Here is an 18,808-nt window from a genome sequence, read left to right on the forward strand (position 1 = left end):
TAGAATTTGACAAATTTTGTTATATTTGTAAATTTTTTAAAAAGTTACTATATATTTAATTATTTTGAATATAATAGCTAAATTTGCAACTATCCTATTTTTTAACGATTTGTTGAAATTTAAAATTAAGTTTTTTTTTATTAGGTAGTGATATATATAATAGTATTTCTTATATTAAGAAAAGTTTTTAAAAAATGTTTGTTTATAATACAGGGAAATGGTGAAAAATAACAAATTTAATGAAAAACATCTCTATAATTTATCACTTTTTATTCGTATAATATTTATAAAATCCAAATAGTAAAAGATGTATTGATTTTCTATAAACTAATAAGAACAAAGTTTGTGGATATTTTATTACAATAATCTAATCGTATTTACATTTAATTTTCGAGTATTCGAAATTATTTAGGCCAAATTTAGATAGGAAAAAGTATAATAAATCTCGATCTCATTTGATTATGTTCGTTACCATTTATGTGCGATTTGAGCTGCCTTCAAATATTATTAATTCAACCAAACTATTGGCTCAAAAACACATTGGCAACATCATTGTTCATCATCACAACAAATAAAACCTCAAATTATTTCAAATCAAACACAAACAACCATTATTCTAGAGATCAAGTGCTTCGTTTATTCAAGTGTGAGTTAAAAAGTAAGAGCAGCAACAAGAGAAGAAATTTCCTCAAATGCTATGAACGAATCGGAACCCTACCGGAATGAAATTGGTGACATTGAAGAGTCCATGGAAGGTATTTCCAATGAGCTGCAGCGGCGAGACGAGGGTGCCGAACGATGGCAGGGCGGCGTTGCAGTCGACAAGCGGCGTAGTGACAACGAGAGTGCAATTGGTGAGTACATAAAGGAGCATCAATCGAGGAGCATCGAGAAAAATGGAGAAATTGCCAGTGGCGTCGGTCTTAACCGATGTAACTACCGTTCCGACTCCGCATTGCATTTGCACCGCCGCATCTTCAACATGCATGTCATATATTATATACACACACAATAACACCAACATTTGATATTGAAAAATTTATCCGACGTAGTGATTTTAATAATTTTAAAATTATTTCATATTTGTCTTTAGTTGGCATGAATTCCAAATAGTTGACTTAATTATAATTGCCGTGTTAATGTTGAATGGTTTAATTCTAAAAAATTCAACGAAAAATTTGAAAAGTAAAACTAATCTATTGTAAAATGGTTTGAGTCCTAACACGATTTTCTTTTCTAGTCATAATGAGCGATGAGAAAAGAAAACATTTGATTGAAAAACAAACCAATGGAGGGACACACTAAAGCGATAAAGCTATGTAACATCAAATTTTTATTAATTTTATAAGATTGGTTCATTCCATATTAATTAAAAATTTACCGTTTACCGTTCTTTCTTTTTTTAATTTAGAAAAAAGAACATTTTTTAGTAAGAGATCAAACAAACAGTAGCGTGCGTAACATGAAAACTAATTTAAGAATTTTTTTTAACTCACTCGGGAATGTTGGAGTTATCTCTCCATAGATCACACTCCCATCAATAGTGCAATAGAGCATTCCATAGATGTGAGCAGGACCAAGAAGTATTCGAATCAAATCAAGCTGACATGAACTTGTCGATGTCATCGTCCAGATTAACAAGAAAATGAAAAGAGAGGTTAAAGACATCAATTATTGTTGTATGGTAATGGAAGCAAACTTTGGAAAGATAATTGAACCTTGGGAAGAGTACTCCTTGAATATAAATTGAAATTTAGTTTGGAATACCAAATTCATAACAAACTTTGCTACAAAATTTCCACAATAGATTGGTGTGTGCAAAAGAAAATGAGCCTTTTATGGGCTAAACTTTTGGTTCATTCATAATTGGTTTCCATTTGTTACGTAATTTTATTTTAATCTAATAAAATCAATTGAATTATTTATGACTTTCGTTGGCATTGTATTGTTGTTGGAAAGATAAAGCAAACGATATATGGTTGTTGAATGTTCTTTACATCGCAATAACGCAAGATTGAAATATTCATAACATAAATCGTTCTATTCATGATCAAGAATATATTATTAAATAGTTGAGTTATGTTTAGCATGGCACTCAACAAAAATCACCCAGTCGAACGAACTTAAGGACATACATGCTTTAAAGTTATTAAAACAAACTAAATGAAACTTTACTCATTGTTAATTAATGATCTCAAGAGCAAATGGAAGTAGATCGAAGGAGACCAAAATTTATTTCTAACATTCAATAACAGTTTGATAGTTTGTTTAAGGTAATAAATAGCTAGAAACATGTGGATTTAAACTACTGATCATAAAAAAAGAAAGGCGTGTCAATTATTGTTGATAAACTATATATAACATATATTGATCACATATTGGTGACAATAACTAATTAACAAACGAGCAAGACTAGTTATTGCATTTCTTTCTTTGGTACACAAATAGTTATAAATAACTTTTCACATAGACACGAAGTTAAAATCTTGGAGATATACATGTTCAAAATTTTATAGACTTATATATTCATGAAACGAGAAGAATGGTAGATTGATCAAACATATATATATATAACTACAAAAGTTCATATTTATAATTTAACAAAAAGAAAGGTATAAATATAATGTATATGGGAAGAAGTGAAATAAAAAAAGAGAGAGGAGAGTTTCATAAATAATATAGAGCAAAGATATACAAAACAGGAGAGGAAGAGAGAGGTAAATTAGGCCCACAGAATAAAAAATGTGAAAATTGGGAGAAAGAAAGAGGTTTTGATGGATGGGAAGATCCCCTCCTCTTTTTTCTCTCATCTCTTCAAACTACCAAATGTTATTCTTTGGGAGGAAGTGATTTGAGAGATCTCTTATTCTAAAAGGTATGAGAAGAGATAAGAAGGAGGGACTAGACCGTGGTGGTGGTGGAGAGGACGGCAGCAGTGGAAATGTCATCTTTCGAGTCACCGAAGATGCGTTGACGAAAGTCAGAAACCATAAGGGGAAGGCCCTTTCGAAGGGACACGGTGGGCTCCCAACCAAGAAGGTCCTTAACTTTAGAAATGTCAGGTTTTCTTTTATGGGTCATCTTCCGTGTTCGGTCTGAACTCTATCTTTGCATTTGGATCTATTGTCTCTTGCACTACCTGCACAATAACTTTATTGGTTAGAAAGAAAGTACTTAAACAAAATATTTTAGTGCATCTCGAGTTGCACCTATATTTGTGTCACTTATTCAAATATTCGATGAAAAGCGAACACATATATAACAATTATTTTGTTGATATGGAACCATTTGGGTAGCTTCATAAAATAGAATTAAGGATCTATATTTAAAATAGACTGTATCATATAAATTATTAGGATGTCCTTTTTTATCACAATTTAAGTCTATAGTTTAACTTGTTAGAAAATAAAGAAATGCAACCTTATAAAGTGTTTTGATCTATAGATAATAACTAAGTCGACTATTCTTAAAATTAGTTTTGCTTCTCCATGAATTCAGTTTTGGTTGTACAAAACAAAATATTTTATTGAAAAAACCTACGAGACAAGAAAAGTTTAAAACATTGTTATGGAAAGAAAACCTATTAGTGTTTATCTATTGATGTAAAATTTTGTTATATTTTATAAATATTTTAATTCATTATCCTCTATTTGAAAATAAGTGTTTGTAATATAACTAAAACCAATATCAATAGTTTGAATTGGTTGGTCAATTTACTTAAAATGCTAAAATAGCTCCCACCAATACAAACTTATTATTAATTTTAAAATCATATTTTTTTTACTTACAAAAAAAATAATATACATACCTATATTCATTTTAATTTTATGATTTTGTTAGAGTTTATTTTTTCATAAGATTCAAATTAACCATCCCAATTATCTCAACTTAAATGTTTCATGAATGAAGTTAATTATTTATTACGTGAAAGAAACTTAGAGGGCAAAGCAATTAGGGTTGATGAGTAAATGTTCCAAAAAAAGGATTAAACCTAAATATTTTAAATGCTAAAAGAGAGTAGATTAGTTTAGGAGTATAAATGTGAGAATGGGGGAGTAGAGAGCTGACTTGAGCAAGTTCGAGCATAGTGAATTCGCCGGGGTTGCCCAGATTAAAAGGCCCCGTGCTCGCCTTCCATCAGTTTCATTAGCCCTCCACCTGTGACAGTTTATTTATTATTATTATTATTATTATGTAAAACTCTAAACAATATCACAATATTAAATTAATTACAAAGTTATATAATATCCTATCTTTAAAAATCACATTTGCTAAATTCGAAATTAAGATGAAACAGTCCGTTAATTTTGTAGTGGTAATAAATAAGTGTGTATATATTTTACCAGATCAGAAACGTATTGAAAACTCAGGGTTTGCTTGCCATCTCCATAAACTATCAACGGCTCCTTTCTTAATGCCTGTGGGAGTTTTCACAATATAATATTTACTATACTTTTCAAACTTTAATCCAACATAACGTTGGGGGGTAATATATTAATAATTATGCAATTAATTACTTTGTGACCACCAAGAAATAACAAACTTACTTACTGTTGCATTGTTATATCCAAGCAAGGTTAACAAGTGAAGTTACAAGCAACAGAAGATGGATACTAATCTCCAAAAAAATAACCGGATATCATTTCTAAGAAAAGAAAGAGAACCACATTTACCTTTGTCACCTTATGCTACCTCGAGATTATTAAGCTTTGCACAGTGAGGAGTTGGGAGATTTTTATTCCACTGGAGTCTCTGGAGTTCTACGTCACAATAACGCGAAACAAGGTTTCGATAATCCCTTATCACACTGTTCTCTATTTCAGCTCGAGCTGGGCTTCCAAGAGGATATCTTACATCAAAATTTGATGATTTGACAAAAAATTCCACGCCATGTTTCTCTGTAACCATAGGAATACTATAGAATTGATTTTCATGCAAAGAATATTCAGGCTCTGGAAATGGCATATAGACCAACAAGTAAATTAACAATGGTAACATTAGAAGAATGATAAAAAATTTGGGACCTCTCCCATCAGATTCAGTCTTCTGTTGGCTTTCCCTACCTCCGTTGGGATCAATTTTATTTTCAGACGAATCATGATTCGTTTCACTTCTCCGATGCCTTGCATTCTGCTGTTGGTGCTGATACTGATCCTAGCTAAACTCGGGTTAAAGAGTTATGTTTATATTTGTATATTTTAATGGAGTTAATTGCAAATACAACGATTAGATACAAAATATTTGCATATGTAACACATATTGTATTGCTAATATAAATATATCACTCATAGAATTTGCTATAATTATACTTGTTTAAACATACTAATACACACTTAATCTTCTTAGTTCAATAATGGTATGGAGTGGAACAAACTTCCTACATTAGGATAAAAGGGTCACACAAATTACCTTCGTAGTAAACTTACTTTTGACATTATTCATTTAACTTAGGGTAAGTATAATGGATTAGCAATTTTATGAATAATAATTAAGTATATAACAATATCTTTTAAAAATTGTAAATGTAGCAAAATATATTTGTGATAGATTTATATCGTTAATAGACTCTTATGCTTATAAGCGAATGACATATGTGATTTAAAATAACTGCAGCAATTAGTTTAAAATGTTGTTATATATCTACGAATTTCTTAATTGTTATATTCATTTGTCATTAGTTGTATTTAAAAGGGATGACCAGAAAAACATTAAAACAAGAGGTTTACTTTTGATAAAAGAAAATTTAAATTTAAATTGCTAAAATAGCAAAATGTCCATGTTTAAGTGAAAAACTTGCATCCCAAATAAAATTATTCAACAATAATCACGGTCGAACTCAAACTCCCAAAAACAATGATTACATTTATTCCCTAATTTGCTAATTCATTTTGGATTAGGTTTATTTTGACAACAATAAAAAATTGAGGTGTGGAACAATGATATTATAAATGCCAAAGAGTAGTTAAGATGCAAAATATAAATTTATATTTGCAATATTAGGTCAAAATGAATGATAATTTAGTTAGATTTTTGTCAAATAAATAAAAATGTGAACCATACCAAAAGCAAATATAGATGCTTTTTTATTATTGAATTTTCATAGAATAAATAATAAAAAAAAGTAGAAAATATTTGCCTTTTAACTTTTTCTTTTTAATTTTCATAGAAAATATTTAATCCAAAAATTAAATAACTCTCCTCCACGGTCAATTTTCTTTCCCTCTTCTTCAACCTCAACGGTCTCTTTTATTTCAAATTTCTTTCCCCTTTTTCTTCTCGATCGGTTTACTCTGCCTCATCTCCCCTTCTCTTCTTCGTCTTCCTCAAACCCTGCGTATTTCCTATCTCTCAAATTCCATTTCGCTCTTCCTATACCTCCAAAATTTCGCTCTCCTCTCTAACGTGAAGCAGCCAAGAAACTCTATCTTGCGACATACCCATCTCGTCGATCCACCACTTTCTTCTTCTTCTAGCCTTAACGGTGCCGAAATCAAGGGCCGCAGACCCCCTCGGAAACCCAAGTCTTCCAAAGAAAATTCTCCACCCTCAGATCGGTTTTCGATTCCAAATCCTGAAGAGCCCGCTTCCACCTAGGCCTCCCTCTTCTAACCCGACCGTTCCTGAGAGTTCGCTATCACATACTGCTTTTTTACCTGTGTTGTTGAATCCCGATCCAAGTAAATGCTAAAATAATGTTGCTAATATCTGGAATATGGTATTATTGAATTTAGTATAAATAAATAAATAAATAAAAGAAGTATACCTGTAACAACTAACAGTTGTGGGCACTGTCGGAAAAAGGCAATGAATTTGTAAATCGAAGTGCAGATAGTTCTGTTGTTTAGGATGGAAAAGCATGAGTATCACGTTTCTATATTCAACGGACTGGTACTTGTAAAATTTAGGATCATAATCATTTTATTATGCAGAGACTGGCAGATGGTTTAAGTAGCTGGTTCCGGAGGCAGAAGCTAACAGGTGCAGCTGGGGAGCGCTTGAAGGAAGCACGCAATATCAACCGACCACTCTCACAACTCGGGTAACCGATCAAAACTATTGGAGATATTTCAAATTTCATTTAAGCAGTGATCTTTCCAATGATTTTTTCTCTATTTATTTTGTAATGTCAATTAGTTGGCTAATTATTTATCAGAATGCTTGTTGATATCGCTGCATGTTTTATTTTGTAATGTTTGTACTTTTTAGTTGTGATTTGTGAATATGCTAGGATTGATTTGATTTGCTCTTCTGACTGTTAAGATCGGAATGATGTTGCTCATCTGAAAGAAGGCACATCATGTGCTTGAAGACTTGTAGAGTATGGAGAGTGAATGGTCAAATTTGAGGAATCGTATCTGCTGGCTTTGTAGTCCAAACAGGTTGTCTGGCTAACTTTCTTTTTCTCATTTTCAACCAATTAGGATAGCTGTCATGTTTTTTGAATTCCTTGCCATTGTTGAGTAGTAACTTGGCATTTGTTTATTAAAAGGTTTTAATTAAGATTATGGTGTTCATAACTTTGTAGTCACACTAAATAACTTAAAAGAGTTAGTTTGACAGTTGACAAACATGATAGTAATGTGATAGTGAGTGCAAGGGTAAAAAGAGTTGCTTCTGTTGGGTTAAAGTGATGTTTGTGTTTTTTAGTGTGATGTTTTTGTTTTCAAGTTCGTTAGTAGACGTATTACTTAATTGAAAATTTTGATACCGTAGCCAGTGTAGGGGAAGATGAATGGAGGGTGCTATTAGACTAGTTAAGACTTATATGTATCCTAATTTTAGTAATATATAAAATTGAGAGAATTTCCTTTGATTTTCAGGAACAAGGATGAATAATCAATGAAAAATGAATGAAAAGGTTTATCCATGCAAGCTTCAAACCAAAGTCAAGGATGTCGATCCTTCCAGGGAGTCCAAAGTTCCCCCCTTATTTTTCTCCATTTACTTTGATTTTCAAAAGCTTTTAGGACAGAAAAAGCAATTTTTTGAGTGGGTGTGGGTAATAGCTTGCTTAGCTTGCATGTTTAGTGTAAACTTGGGGGTTCAAATTTTGCCCAAATTTCAAAATTTTTCAGAATTCTTTCCATACAATAATGAGCATTATACCTTCTTAGCTTAATTAGATCTTGCATAAAAAGCATGATTGGCAACCCTTGAGCACTGAGCTCGGGTTTATGATGTGAAATTCTGAATTTTGATGAGTATATGTGCTGAAATTTGAGCATAAGCTGCTGTCTTTTTTGTTTTAAGCTCCTTTTAGCTATTTCTTATTGAGATGTGAATGCATGATTGAGAAAATGGTATGTGTGTTGTGAATGCTTGATTGCATGTATAATAAATAAGTGCATGGATACTTTTCTAGCTTTGTCTTCCTTTGTTGCTTTGTCGTGACTTACCTATGACGCACTTAGTCCAAACCTAGCCTAGATAGAGTAACAAAGGATAGGAGGCACTCTTTAGAAACTGGGATGGTTTTAACAAGTTTATCTTGTCAAACATGAGTTAGAAGCCTCTTGTCTAGCCACAGTGAACTAAATCCCTTTAGAAAAGGGTCGACATTAACAAAACTTATTGTCACTTCGAAGGGAGCAATCAAACTTAATTAGTAACTAAATGTAGAACCATAGAAAGGTTAGCCCACCGGTTCTAGCAAGACCTTGTTACCACATTGCATACCAAAGAAACAAAAGAGAGACTTGCAAATGCAAAACGTAAAAAGGTTAGACAATCAAGAGCTATAAAAAAACAAACAACACATGCAATATACATTAGAAAAATCCCATAAAAAAGCAAAGAGCCAACTTGGTTCGGTCAAGTAGAATGTGTTGAGTTCCCTAACTATCAGAGCTTTTAGCAGAAAACTTTACTTTTGGCCTAACCAAAACCAAACCACCTACTCTTAGCGTTCTAAACTTAGCATCGAGTTTGATGAGGGCTTTGAAAAGAGGAGGAATCCTCCCCGATCCACATTAGGGGGAAAACAAGGCTTGTTGTCACTCCGAAGGGAGCAGTCAAACTTAGCATTGAGTTTGACGAGGGCTTTGAAAAGAGGAGGAATCCTCGTTCCATAGTAGGGGAAAACGAGGCTTGTTATGAGGGTTTTCCCTTGGGAAATTATTATAAAAGTGACAAATGAAAATATTGATTGGTTTCTGAACCACTGTGGTGCCCTTGTTTGTTATTTTCCCTTATGTTGCTCTATGCTTGGTTTTCTAATTGATAATATCATCTTAAAGTGTTCTAATTGATAGCACATATCTCTTAGTGTTAGTACTTTCTTACCTTTTCTCTCTTACATATATAAGGGATATGTTGAGCATTTTCGCTAGCAAGGATTATGTACTTAACAAGGCTTAGTGGATTAGAGAGTTAAGAAATTTGCATATGCTTGCATCCAGACTGTACACCATAATAGGTAATTAGTTTTTTCCATTTCAACATTCCTTATTAAAAACTTATCCTTTTTAACGTTTTGAATGGAAAAACAAATGTTTGATCTATCATTGTTGATTTTGTTGGCTTTCTATGCTATGATCCTTTAATTGTATATGATATATTTCTTTTGTTGAAAAGTGATATATTTCTTAGATTTTGTTCAGATATATATAATTGACATAAAGGTTTTTTTACCTTCAGCTAACGAATTCAGACTGATCTTATTTATATATATGATAAGTTGTCTTTATTTTTCCTCTGAATTATTCTTACTTGATGTTGTTCTTGATAGAAACCAATTGAGGAATCAACTTTTGGCTGCACCTGTGAACTCTAACACACCTGCAACTCTATTGTTAGACACAATTATTTTCTTATTACAACCTGAACTCCCATGGGTTTGTAAAATTGTTGGTTACTTCCTGGAAAGAAATGCATATGCGTTGATTAGGGATATCACTTTGACAGGGAAGGTATAAATGTACTTCCTTTTTTTCTACTTGCAAGTGGTTTTTTTTATAGATATTCTGTTTTGCCGTGGATTATCCTCTGCAGGTGTTTTCAGAGAACTAATTCACACTCAAACTATTGCAGGAAAGTGCAGATTCACATTCCAAGAGTTCATTGGCTTCTCTAGAACATCTGCTGTCTCTTTTGAGTTCTCATGTTGGTAAGAAGCCATGTTGTTGCCCACGTGTTGATCCCAATTGGAGTTTCTCCTCTCAAATTCTTACTCTTCCTTTACTGTGGCGGACATTCACATTTCACACCTCTCTCTACCCAATGGACAAAGTTGCATGTGTCATCCTCTACTAGGTTGTGTACCTTGCTGTTTGGATATAATGGCGTTAGTAATGGTTAAAGGTCATGTTTTCTCAATAACGAGAAACATAACATGCATGTACTTCATTTAAAAAAGAAAAAAAAACTCTATAGATTTTTTTTGAAAAGATCTTTTTAAGTACAACTTGGTGTGGGACATAAAAAATTATGACTATTCTAGCATACAGAATGGAGTTAGTTCCAGTACTCTGGAGTTTTATTAAAAAGTGCCACGAGAATAAAAAATGGTCATCCTTTTCAGAGAAATTGGCATATTTATCAGGAGATGCACCTGGTTGGCTATTACCTTTGGCTGTTTTTTGTCCTGTGTACAAGTAAGATTATCTTCTTTATTCCTGTTCCTCTACTTTTGAATTTCGCTTTAATTCCTCATCTGATGTTATATAATTATATGGTATGTTATAAGATTCGGCATGTCCTGATCACTTCTTTCCTTATCAATCAGGCACATGCTCATAATAATTGACAATGAGGAGTTTTATGAGCAGGAGAAGCCACTATCGTTAAAGACATAGATGCCTGATCGTTATTTTAAGACAGGTGAGCTCTTTAATTCCATCATATGTCCAAAAAGATACCCATACCCTCCCACTCAAGACACTTAAGTAATTGCTCAGAGAAATAACAAAATACTTGGCCCCACTCTAACAAACACATTCCTAAGGGCCCACACAAATAGAAAAATACCAACTAACTCTCAATCATTCTTTCTTCTTCCTATTCTTGTCTCTACGGGAATACACGTTTACTATGGGAGGTCTATCATTATCCGCCCCCAAAGAGCCACCTTGTCCTCAAGGTGGAATTCAGGAAACTGTTCTTGAATAAGAGCAGCTTGTTCCCATGTTGCACTTTCAAGTGTCCCCTCACTCCAACGGATCAAAACTTCTAAGTTGTCCTCCTTTTCTATTGTTTTGCGAACTCCCAATACTTCTACTGGAGACACTTGCATAGACAAATCAGCAGCCAAATCTTTTGGAATTGGGAATAATGGCCTGTTTGAACTCACAACCTTGCGAAGAACAGAAACATGAAAGATGGGTGTATAAGCGATTCCTTGGGAAAGGCCAAACGGTATGCAACGAAACCAATTCGTGCCACGATCATAAATGGACCAATGAATCTTGGGGCCAATTTGGGGTGCTTAAAACGGCTGAGAGAGGACTGTTGGTAAGGGCGTAACTTCACATAACCCAATCATGAACCTTAAACAGAACCTCCTGTCTTTTAGCATTAGCATATTTGACCATTCGCTGCTGTGCTTTCAGTAAATTGGCCTTCAAAACACCCAAAATTTCATCTCTTTCTTTCATCAAATGGTCTACTTCATTCACCCGACTCGAGCCCTTCACATACGGTAATATAGAGGGGGTGGTCGCCCATAGAGGGCCTCGAAGGGGGTCATCAATATGGCTGTACGGACTGTTGTATTATAGCTCAATTCAACCCAAGCTAGCCATTTAACCCACTGTTTAGGTGTGTTCATAGCAAAACACCGTAGATACGTCTCCACCCCTCGATTGACAACTTCTGTTTGACCATCCGTTTGGGGGTGGTAAGTGGTGCTTCGTCTCAACTGAGTTTCCAACAACCTCCACAACTCTTCCCAGAATAGACTTGTGAAAATACGATCACGATCCGACACTATACTTCGGGGGCATCCATGCAAACGAATAATCTCTCGCATAAAAACAGCAGCAACCACTTTTGCACCAAATGGATGTTTCAAGGGAATGAAATGTGCATACTTGGAAAGACGATCCGCAACTACCAATATAACATCATAACGCTCGGATTTGTGGAGGCCCTCAATAAAATCCATACTAATATCTTCCCACACACGGTCCGGAATGGGTAATGCTTGAAGGAAACCAGCCGGAGTTAAAGACAAGTATTTGGCTTGCTGACACACGGAACATTCAGCAACATAGGTGCGGATATGGGCTTTCATACCTCGCCAATAGACCTCCCTTGCTAGCCTTTGATATGTTTTCAATGCACCATGATGTCCCCCTATCGGGCTGTTATGGAACTCAGCTAATAATAAAGTAATATCAGGTGAATCCTCCTCCTTGTAGCAAATATCCATCTGGAGCTGGCTGTCCATTTATCAAGGACAATCGAATATTGTTAAGAGATTCATTTCCAGCCACTTGATCGATGAAAACCGAAGGGTTTAGCCCGCCCACAATACTTACGAGGCCCAATTCAAATACCGGTGGTAATCTCTATAAGGCATCGGCCGCTTTGTTTTCCAATCCTTTCTTGTACTCAATCACAAAATCATACCCCAATAGTTTAGCGATCCATCTCTGATATTCTCCCCCGATAGCCCGTTGTTCAAGAAGAAACTTCAAACTTTTCTGATCTGTACGCACCACAAAAGGCTTACCCAATAGATATGGTCGCCATTTTTGAACAGCCAGCACTATTGCCATAAGCTCCCGTTCATAAACAGCCTTAAACCTATGGGTAATAGGTAAAGCTTGACTGAAAAAGGCCACTGGTCGTTGATTTTGCATTAGGACAGCCCCAATACCCACACCCGAAGCATCAGTTTCCAGCACAAAACTTTGTGAAAAATCAGGAATACCTAGCATCGGGACAGACATCATTGCTGACTTTTAACTGCTGAAATGCGTTCTCGGTCGTCTCATTCCACTTAAAGTTACCTTTTTTTAACAGTTGTGTCAAGGGGGGCAGCCAATAGAACCGTAGTTTGCAACGAATTTCCGATAATACCCCGTTAGCCCCAAAAAACCCACCTAGCTCCTTCACGTTCTTGGGTGCTGGCCATTTAACCATCGCTTCTATTTTTGTTGGATCCGCTGCCCCCCTCTGAAGAAATAACATGGCCCAAGTATTCAATTTTGTCAACCGCAAATTGGCATTTTTTAAAGTTGGCTACCAGTTGATGAGCTACTAGAGTTTCCAAAACCATTGCCAATTGGTGCAAATGCTCGTCCAAGGACTTGCTGTAAATTAAGATGTCATCAAAGAAAACCAAAACAAACTTGCGTAAATATGGGCGAAGAACATCACTCATGATTGATTGGAATGTTGCCGGAGCATTTCAACCCAAACAGCATCACAAGGAATTCATAGGGCCCCTCGTGGGTTCGAAACGCTGTTTTGTGAACATCGGCTGCCCGCACCCGAATTTGCTGATAACCTAACTTTAAATCAATTTTGGAGAATATGGTTGCCCCAAATAATTTGTCCAACAGTTCATCAACAACAGGAATCAGATACTTATCTGGTATAGTGGCAAGATTCAGTGCTCGGTAATCAACGCAAAATGCCAGCTACCATCCTTTTTCTTAACAAGGAGCACTGAAAAGGCACTTTTGCTTGGCTGAATTATTCCGGCTAGCAGCATTTCCTTAACTAGTTTCTCTATCTCATCTTTCTAAAATTGGGGATAACGATACGGGCGCACGTTCACTGCACGAGCCCCTGGTTCTAATTCAATAGCATGATCATGATCGCGAGGTGGGGGTAATTGATTGCTTGGTTCAAACACAACGCTAAAGGACTGAAGAACTTTTTGAATTTCTGGTTGTAGTTTACTCAAGTAGTCTGCTATGTGTTCCCTTGCTTCGCCCACTCCCCACTGTACAACTGCACTTAATTCGATTGACACGCCTTGATCTTCCTTCTCAAAGGTTTTCATTATCGATTTCAGTGACACTTGGGATCTTACTAAACTTCTATCCCCTTGAAGAATTACCACCCATTCACCCAGTGAGAATTCCATCTCCGACAACTTGTAATAAAAAATTACTTTCCCTAACATTTCCAACCAAGTAACTCCTAATATAACGTCAGCACTCCCGAGTGGTAGAGGGAGAAAATCGTGAGTGATTGATAAATTGGCGATTGTCAGGTTTACATCCTTACACACACTGGTTGCTTGGACTATGCCTCCGGTTCCCAGAACAACCCCATATGCATCCATGGTTTCTACTGAAATTTTTAGCTCTTTGACTACCTCTTCTGCAATAAAATTGTGCGTGGCTCCCCATCGATCAGCACCACAACCTCACGTCCCCTTATTTCTCCTTTAATTTTTATGGTTTTCGGCGAATTGAAACCTACCAATGAATTTATCGACAGATTCACTATTTTTGTATTGACTTCCTTATTCCCGTTGGTTTCGATTTCTTCCCCCACTTGATCGGTTTTGTCACTTAAGTCTTCCCCTTCTTGTACAGCAATGATGTTCAATTCACGTCTTTTGCAGCGGTGCCCTAGACTAAACTTCTCGTCACATCTAAAACACAAACCTTTTTCCTTCTTAATCCGCACTTCGTTGTCAGTCATTCGGCGGTATGGTTGAGACAACGTACTCTTCGCGCCCGATTCCTGCGATGAAGTAATCGTCGTGGACGAGTACGACGAATTTCGCTAGGGTTAATCGTAATCGTTCGTGATGTAGCGACCCGATCTGAGGCCTTTGACCCAGTTTGACTTCTCGACCTGCTTGGCCCACTATTTGACATTTTAATTGATAAATTAGGGTTTCCACTTGCCCCATGAATTCTCTTCAATTGAACCACTCGATCATCTTCTCAATTATTTGGGCCATTAACATTTTAGCCTCTAGGCCCACTGAATTCAATTTTCAGATCTCACTTTGAATCTCTTCCTTCAGCCCACACACAAACTTACTTTCTAGGGCTGCATCACTCATATCTTTAAGGCCGACCGAAAATTGTTCAAATCGCCGCCGGTAATCCCTCACGGTGGTCTCCTGCTGTAATTTCATCAACCTTGCGTGTTTATCTCCTTGGTCGGACGCTTTGAATCTGGCCCACAGAAGCTATCGGAATTCTGTCCAGCTGCCGATTTTCTTTCTATCCTCCTTCCATTGATACCAGTCCAAAGCTTCCCCCTCCAAGCACAGGACCGCCGCATCCAACTTATCTCTCTCGTCAGATATTCACCACAAAATAGCGCTCCACACGTTGTAGCTATCCATCCACATTCTCTTCTTCCTCCCCTTTAAATATCGACACCTCCAGTTTTCGTAGCCTCATGTCAAAAAGGGGTATCTCACGAATATTTGGTGCACATGGTACTCCAACTCCCTCATCCACCACGGGTTAGTTTTTTGTTCACTTTTTTCTTCTTGAACTTGTTCCTCATTCATTATTCCCTTTCCCTTGTCCGTAATCATTCTTTCACTAGATGTGGATCCTTTTGAAGCACTTCCATCACTCCCATCCTGTGTATTAACAATTTCATATCCTCACTCAATTTTTACAGATTATCCTCAATCTTTTGTTCAGCCATTGTACTTCGAACTTCTGCTTCCGCAAATTGTTTCTTCATCTTCCTTTCAAATGCTAATTGTCGTTCTTCTACTTGTAAAAATTTTGCTTCTACTCTACTTTCCATTTCAGTCCCTGTGGTTACTCCCTCTAAACCTTCTTCCAGTTCAACTATCCTAGCTTCCATCTTACCAACCATACCAGGAAAGATGGCTCTGATACCAAAATTGTTAAGGCTTTAGCCACAATTTTATTTATCAACTGTGGGGAAGGATTTGAGAGCTCCCCAGTTTCTCCACGCTCTAATGAGAGTCTATACCAAAATCATATGTCCAAAAAGATACCCATACCCTCCCACGCAAGACACTTAAGTAATTGCTCAGAGAAATAATAAAATACTTGGCCCCACTCTAACAAACACATTCCTAAGGGCCCACACAAATGGAAAAATACCAACTAACTCTCAATCATTCTTTCTTCTTCCTATTCTTGTCCCTACGGGAATACACCTTTACTATGGGAGGTCTATCAGCTTTCTATATAATTTATGAGAGTTTAATATTGCATGGTTGCATGGTATAAAGATGGAATAATATTTAACCCAACATTGAATATTTCCAATGTTTATCATCACAACATGTATAACTATCTAAATGACTTGCCATCCTTGGATCCTGAATTGTATCGCCACCTTATTTTCTTAAAGGTGTGTATTCCCTGGTATCACTTTTAGCTGATACCACACTTAGCCTGTTGATCAATGATCTAGATCAATCTAGTATCCTGGTAGAATCTTTTTCTCACTTCTTATCTTAAATATGAAGGTGACATTCCTGAACTAGAGCTATATTTTGTTATTATAAACAATGAATATGGAAAGCAAATTGAAGAAGAGCTACTTCCTGGAGGAAAAAACCGTCGTGTCACCTGTGAAAATGTCATCACATTCATTCATCTTGTTGCCAATCATCGTTTGAACTTTCAGCATAGTTTGTCCCTTGTTTATCCAATGTGTCTCCCTACTCCAATGTTGATTGAAAACATGTCCTCCTCAGATACGACAGCAAAGTTCTCATTTTTTGAGAGGGATTCAGCAGCTTATACAGAAAGAATGGATCAACATGTTCAATGAGCATGAATTCCAGGTATCACTAACTCACTGAGATAGTAACGTGGTTTGCATGAAAAGGCTGTTTTGCTGTTATATAATCTCTTGATGACTCGTTTATCATTGCACATCAACTGCCTCATGTGCCTTGAATCCTGTTTCATGCTAGTATTAATTATACTATTTGGGAAAGAAGTATGTTAAAGGAGGAACATTTTTTCTCCTAGACCATACAAAGTCAGTAGGGTTAAGCACTTAGATTTGCATTTTTATTCTTCTTATTGTGTGGGTGTGTGGGTGGGGGAGGGGGGAGGGGGTTAGTAGTTTTGATAATGTGCCATTGTCGACCTTTAATTTTCATGTGACGTGAAACACTAAACTAATTAAAGCAAGAACCTAGAATGATTAGGAGTACACTTGATCTTGTGATCTGGGCAGCAACCAACCAAAGCCTAAACCCTAGAGGCATCAGGGTCTTCCTTATTGAGTTCACCTGAAGGAATAGATGTGGGTTTCCTTGATGAAGTGAAGATTCAGGTTCTGGATAAGGAAACTAGTCTTCCTTAAGATTCAAGTTGTTCATTTTCGAAGAGGCACAATGCTCGTAAAAGTGTAGAGGCAGAATTTTACTAATCATTAAAATCTGAGAAATAAACAAAGTGAACTAGATTATTTTTAGCCTACATGGACTCTAAGTGGTGACAACTGAAGTCCTTGTAAGGGGAAAAGATGTGGGAAAAAAAGTTCCCTTGCGATGGGAAATGATAAGAAAAACATAAAGAGAACCCTAATTTAGGTCAAATCATGGACCAATGGCTAAATACTATGAAGTTTTGTTGCTGGTCTTTTGTGGTTCCAGGATAAATCGAGTGGTCTATTTCATTTCAGCTTTCAATATCAGGTTCACTGGACAGCTTGGATGTTGATGACCTACGGACACATACTACTTATTCAAGTGGTTATCATAGGGTAAGTTCTATTAAACCCTTTTTTCTATATATGTATTTTTGTTTCTTTTCTTTTCTGCGTAATTGTTTTGCATATTGTGTTCGATAAAATTTTGAAAATTTGAAATCTTGCAAGAAGATTAGTTACAATTAATCTTCCTTTGGAGGTTGAACAATTCTTGGTTTAGGATATCGAATACTAGATTTATTGTAGTGCAATCGGAATTGTGATGTCAAGTCAATTAAATTTCATAATTGTAGATGATGTTGGAAGATCTCACCCGGGTAATTGGGAGATGGTTTTGAAGTCTTTGGAGTTTAGGGAGTTGGTCATCGTTTAGATTCTTTTTAATATTTTTCAATTAATTTCGAATTCATACAATGTATATGCCTGTATTAGTGTTTGAAACTGGTGATAAATTGATTACCATTATTCAGACTTCTAGTCCTCTCTTATGTTTCTATGACTATGAAAACAAACTTTGGACTTGTATTGTTTGTAATGCTCTGTTTGGTCAGGCACAACCATGATCAAGAAATTTGTGATAGGAAACGGAGAAATATCTTCACTTTTTTAATGATGTTCTTTTATGCTGGATTGAAATGTGGGAACTTCGAAATTTGAATTTTTATTTCATGCTTTCAGGAGCATTATGTCATTGAGATGTTTTGGGAAGTTATCAAAAGTTTCTCAGTGGAAAACCAAAAGAAATTTCTGAAGTCAGTATTTTCATTACACATCAGTTGGTTACTTCTTGTCTCAAGTTGGCTTAAAGAAAAACTGAACTTCAGAAATATAACAATTGTATCTTGCTTTTTCATTAGGTTTGTAACTGGTTACTCTCGAGGACCTCTTCTTGGCTTTAAATATCTTGAGCCATGTTTTTGCATACAAAGGAAATTGGTGTTTTGTTCATTTTTCTCCATTTCCTGGGTAAAATTCGTATCCTCCTTATTCTTAATTATTTGTTTTGGTTTCCCTTAAGGGGATAAGTTGTTGCTTCTAGAGCTTAAACTAATTTATCCTGCTAGCAAAAATCATGTGAAAAAGTAACTCAGTACTTTGCGAGACATTCCTGGCTACATGCTTGAAACTGTATTCAAGCATATATAGATTAGCGTGGAACATAAAAAAAATGGGATAATTGCAAATGTAACAATTAGATTCAAAATAATTAAGTATATAGCAACATTTTAAAATG

At 35.7% G+C, this 18,808-nt stretch overlaps 2 protein-coding genes across 2 annotated transcripts; one reads left to right on the plus strand and one right to left on the minus strand.

Moving 5' to 3' along the window:
- Window positions 1-373: 373 nt before the first annotated feature.
- On the minus strand, window positions 374-1,781 carry LOC116405832 (phylloplanin-like). Its single transcript, XM_031889606.1, has 2 exons — window positions 1,497-1,781; window positions 374-975 (listed from the first exon to the last, which is right to left on the minus strand). The coding sequence occupies exons 1-2, from the start codon at window positions 1,666-1,668 to the stop codon at window positions 689-691; spliced, it is 459 nt and encodes a 152-aa protein (XP_031745466.1). The 5' UTR covers window positions 1,669-1,781; the 3' UTR covers window positions 374-688.
- Window positions 1,782-16,400: 14,619 nt separating this feature from the next.
- On the plus strand, window positions 16,401-18,591 carry LOC116405800 (E3 ubiquitin-protein ligase UPL6-like). The gene is made up of 4 exons (XM_031889580.1): window positions 16,401-16,696; window positions 17,548-17,628; window positions 18,253-18,326; window positions 18,432-18,591. Exons 1-4 carry the CDS (start codon window positions 16,673-16,675, stop codon window positions 18,589-18,591), a joined length of 339 nt encoding a protein of 112 aa, XP_031745440.1. The 5' UTR covers window positions 16,401-16,672.
- Window positions 18,592-18,808: the final 217 nt, after the last annotated feature.

This window comes from Cucumis sativus, unplaced genomic scaffold (assembly GCF_000004075.3).
Source record: "Cucumis sativus cultivar 9930 unplaced genomic scaffold, Cucumber_9930_V3 scaffold31, whole genome shotgun sequence".
In the NCBI taxonomy this organism is placed as follows: Eukaryota; Viridiplantae; Streptophyta; class Magnoliopsida; order Cucurbitales; family Cucurbitaceae; genus Cucumis; species Cucumis sativus.

Coding starts and splice junctions, on each gene's coding strand:
- LOC116405832 (XM_031889606.1), bottom strand. CDS start 1,668: ATGTCTTTAACCTCTCTTTTCATTTTCTTGTTAATCTGGACGATGACA. Junction 976..1,496: donor GATAACTCCAACATTCCCGA/GTGAGTTAAAAA, acceptor TGCATGTTGAAG/ATGCGGCGGTGCAAATGCAA.
- LOC116405800 (XM_031889580.1), top strand. CDS start 16,673: ATGTTCAATGAGCATGAATTCCAG. Junction 17,629..18,252: donor ATTCAAGTGGTTATCATAGG/GTAAGTTCTATT, acceptor TCATGCTTTCAG/GAGCATTATGTCATTGAGAT. Junction 18,327..18,431: donor AACCAAAAGAAATTTCTGAA/GTCAGTATTTTC, acceptor CTTTTTCATTAG/GTTTGTAACTGGTTACTCTC.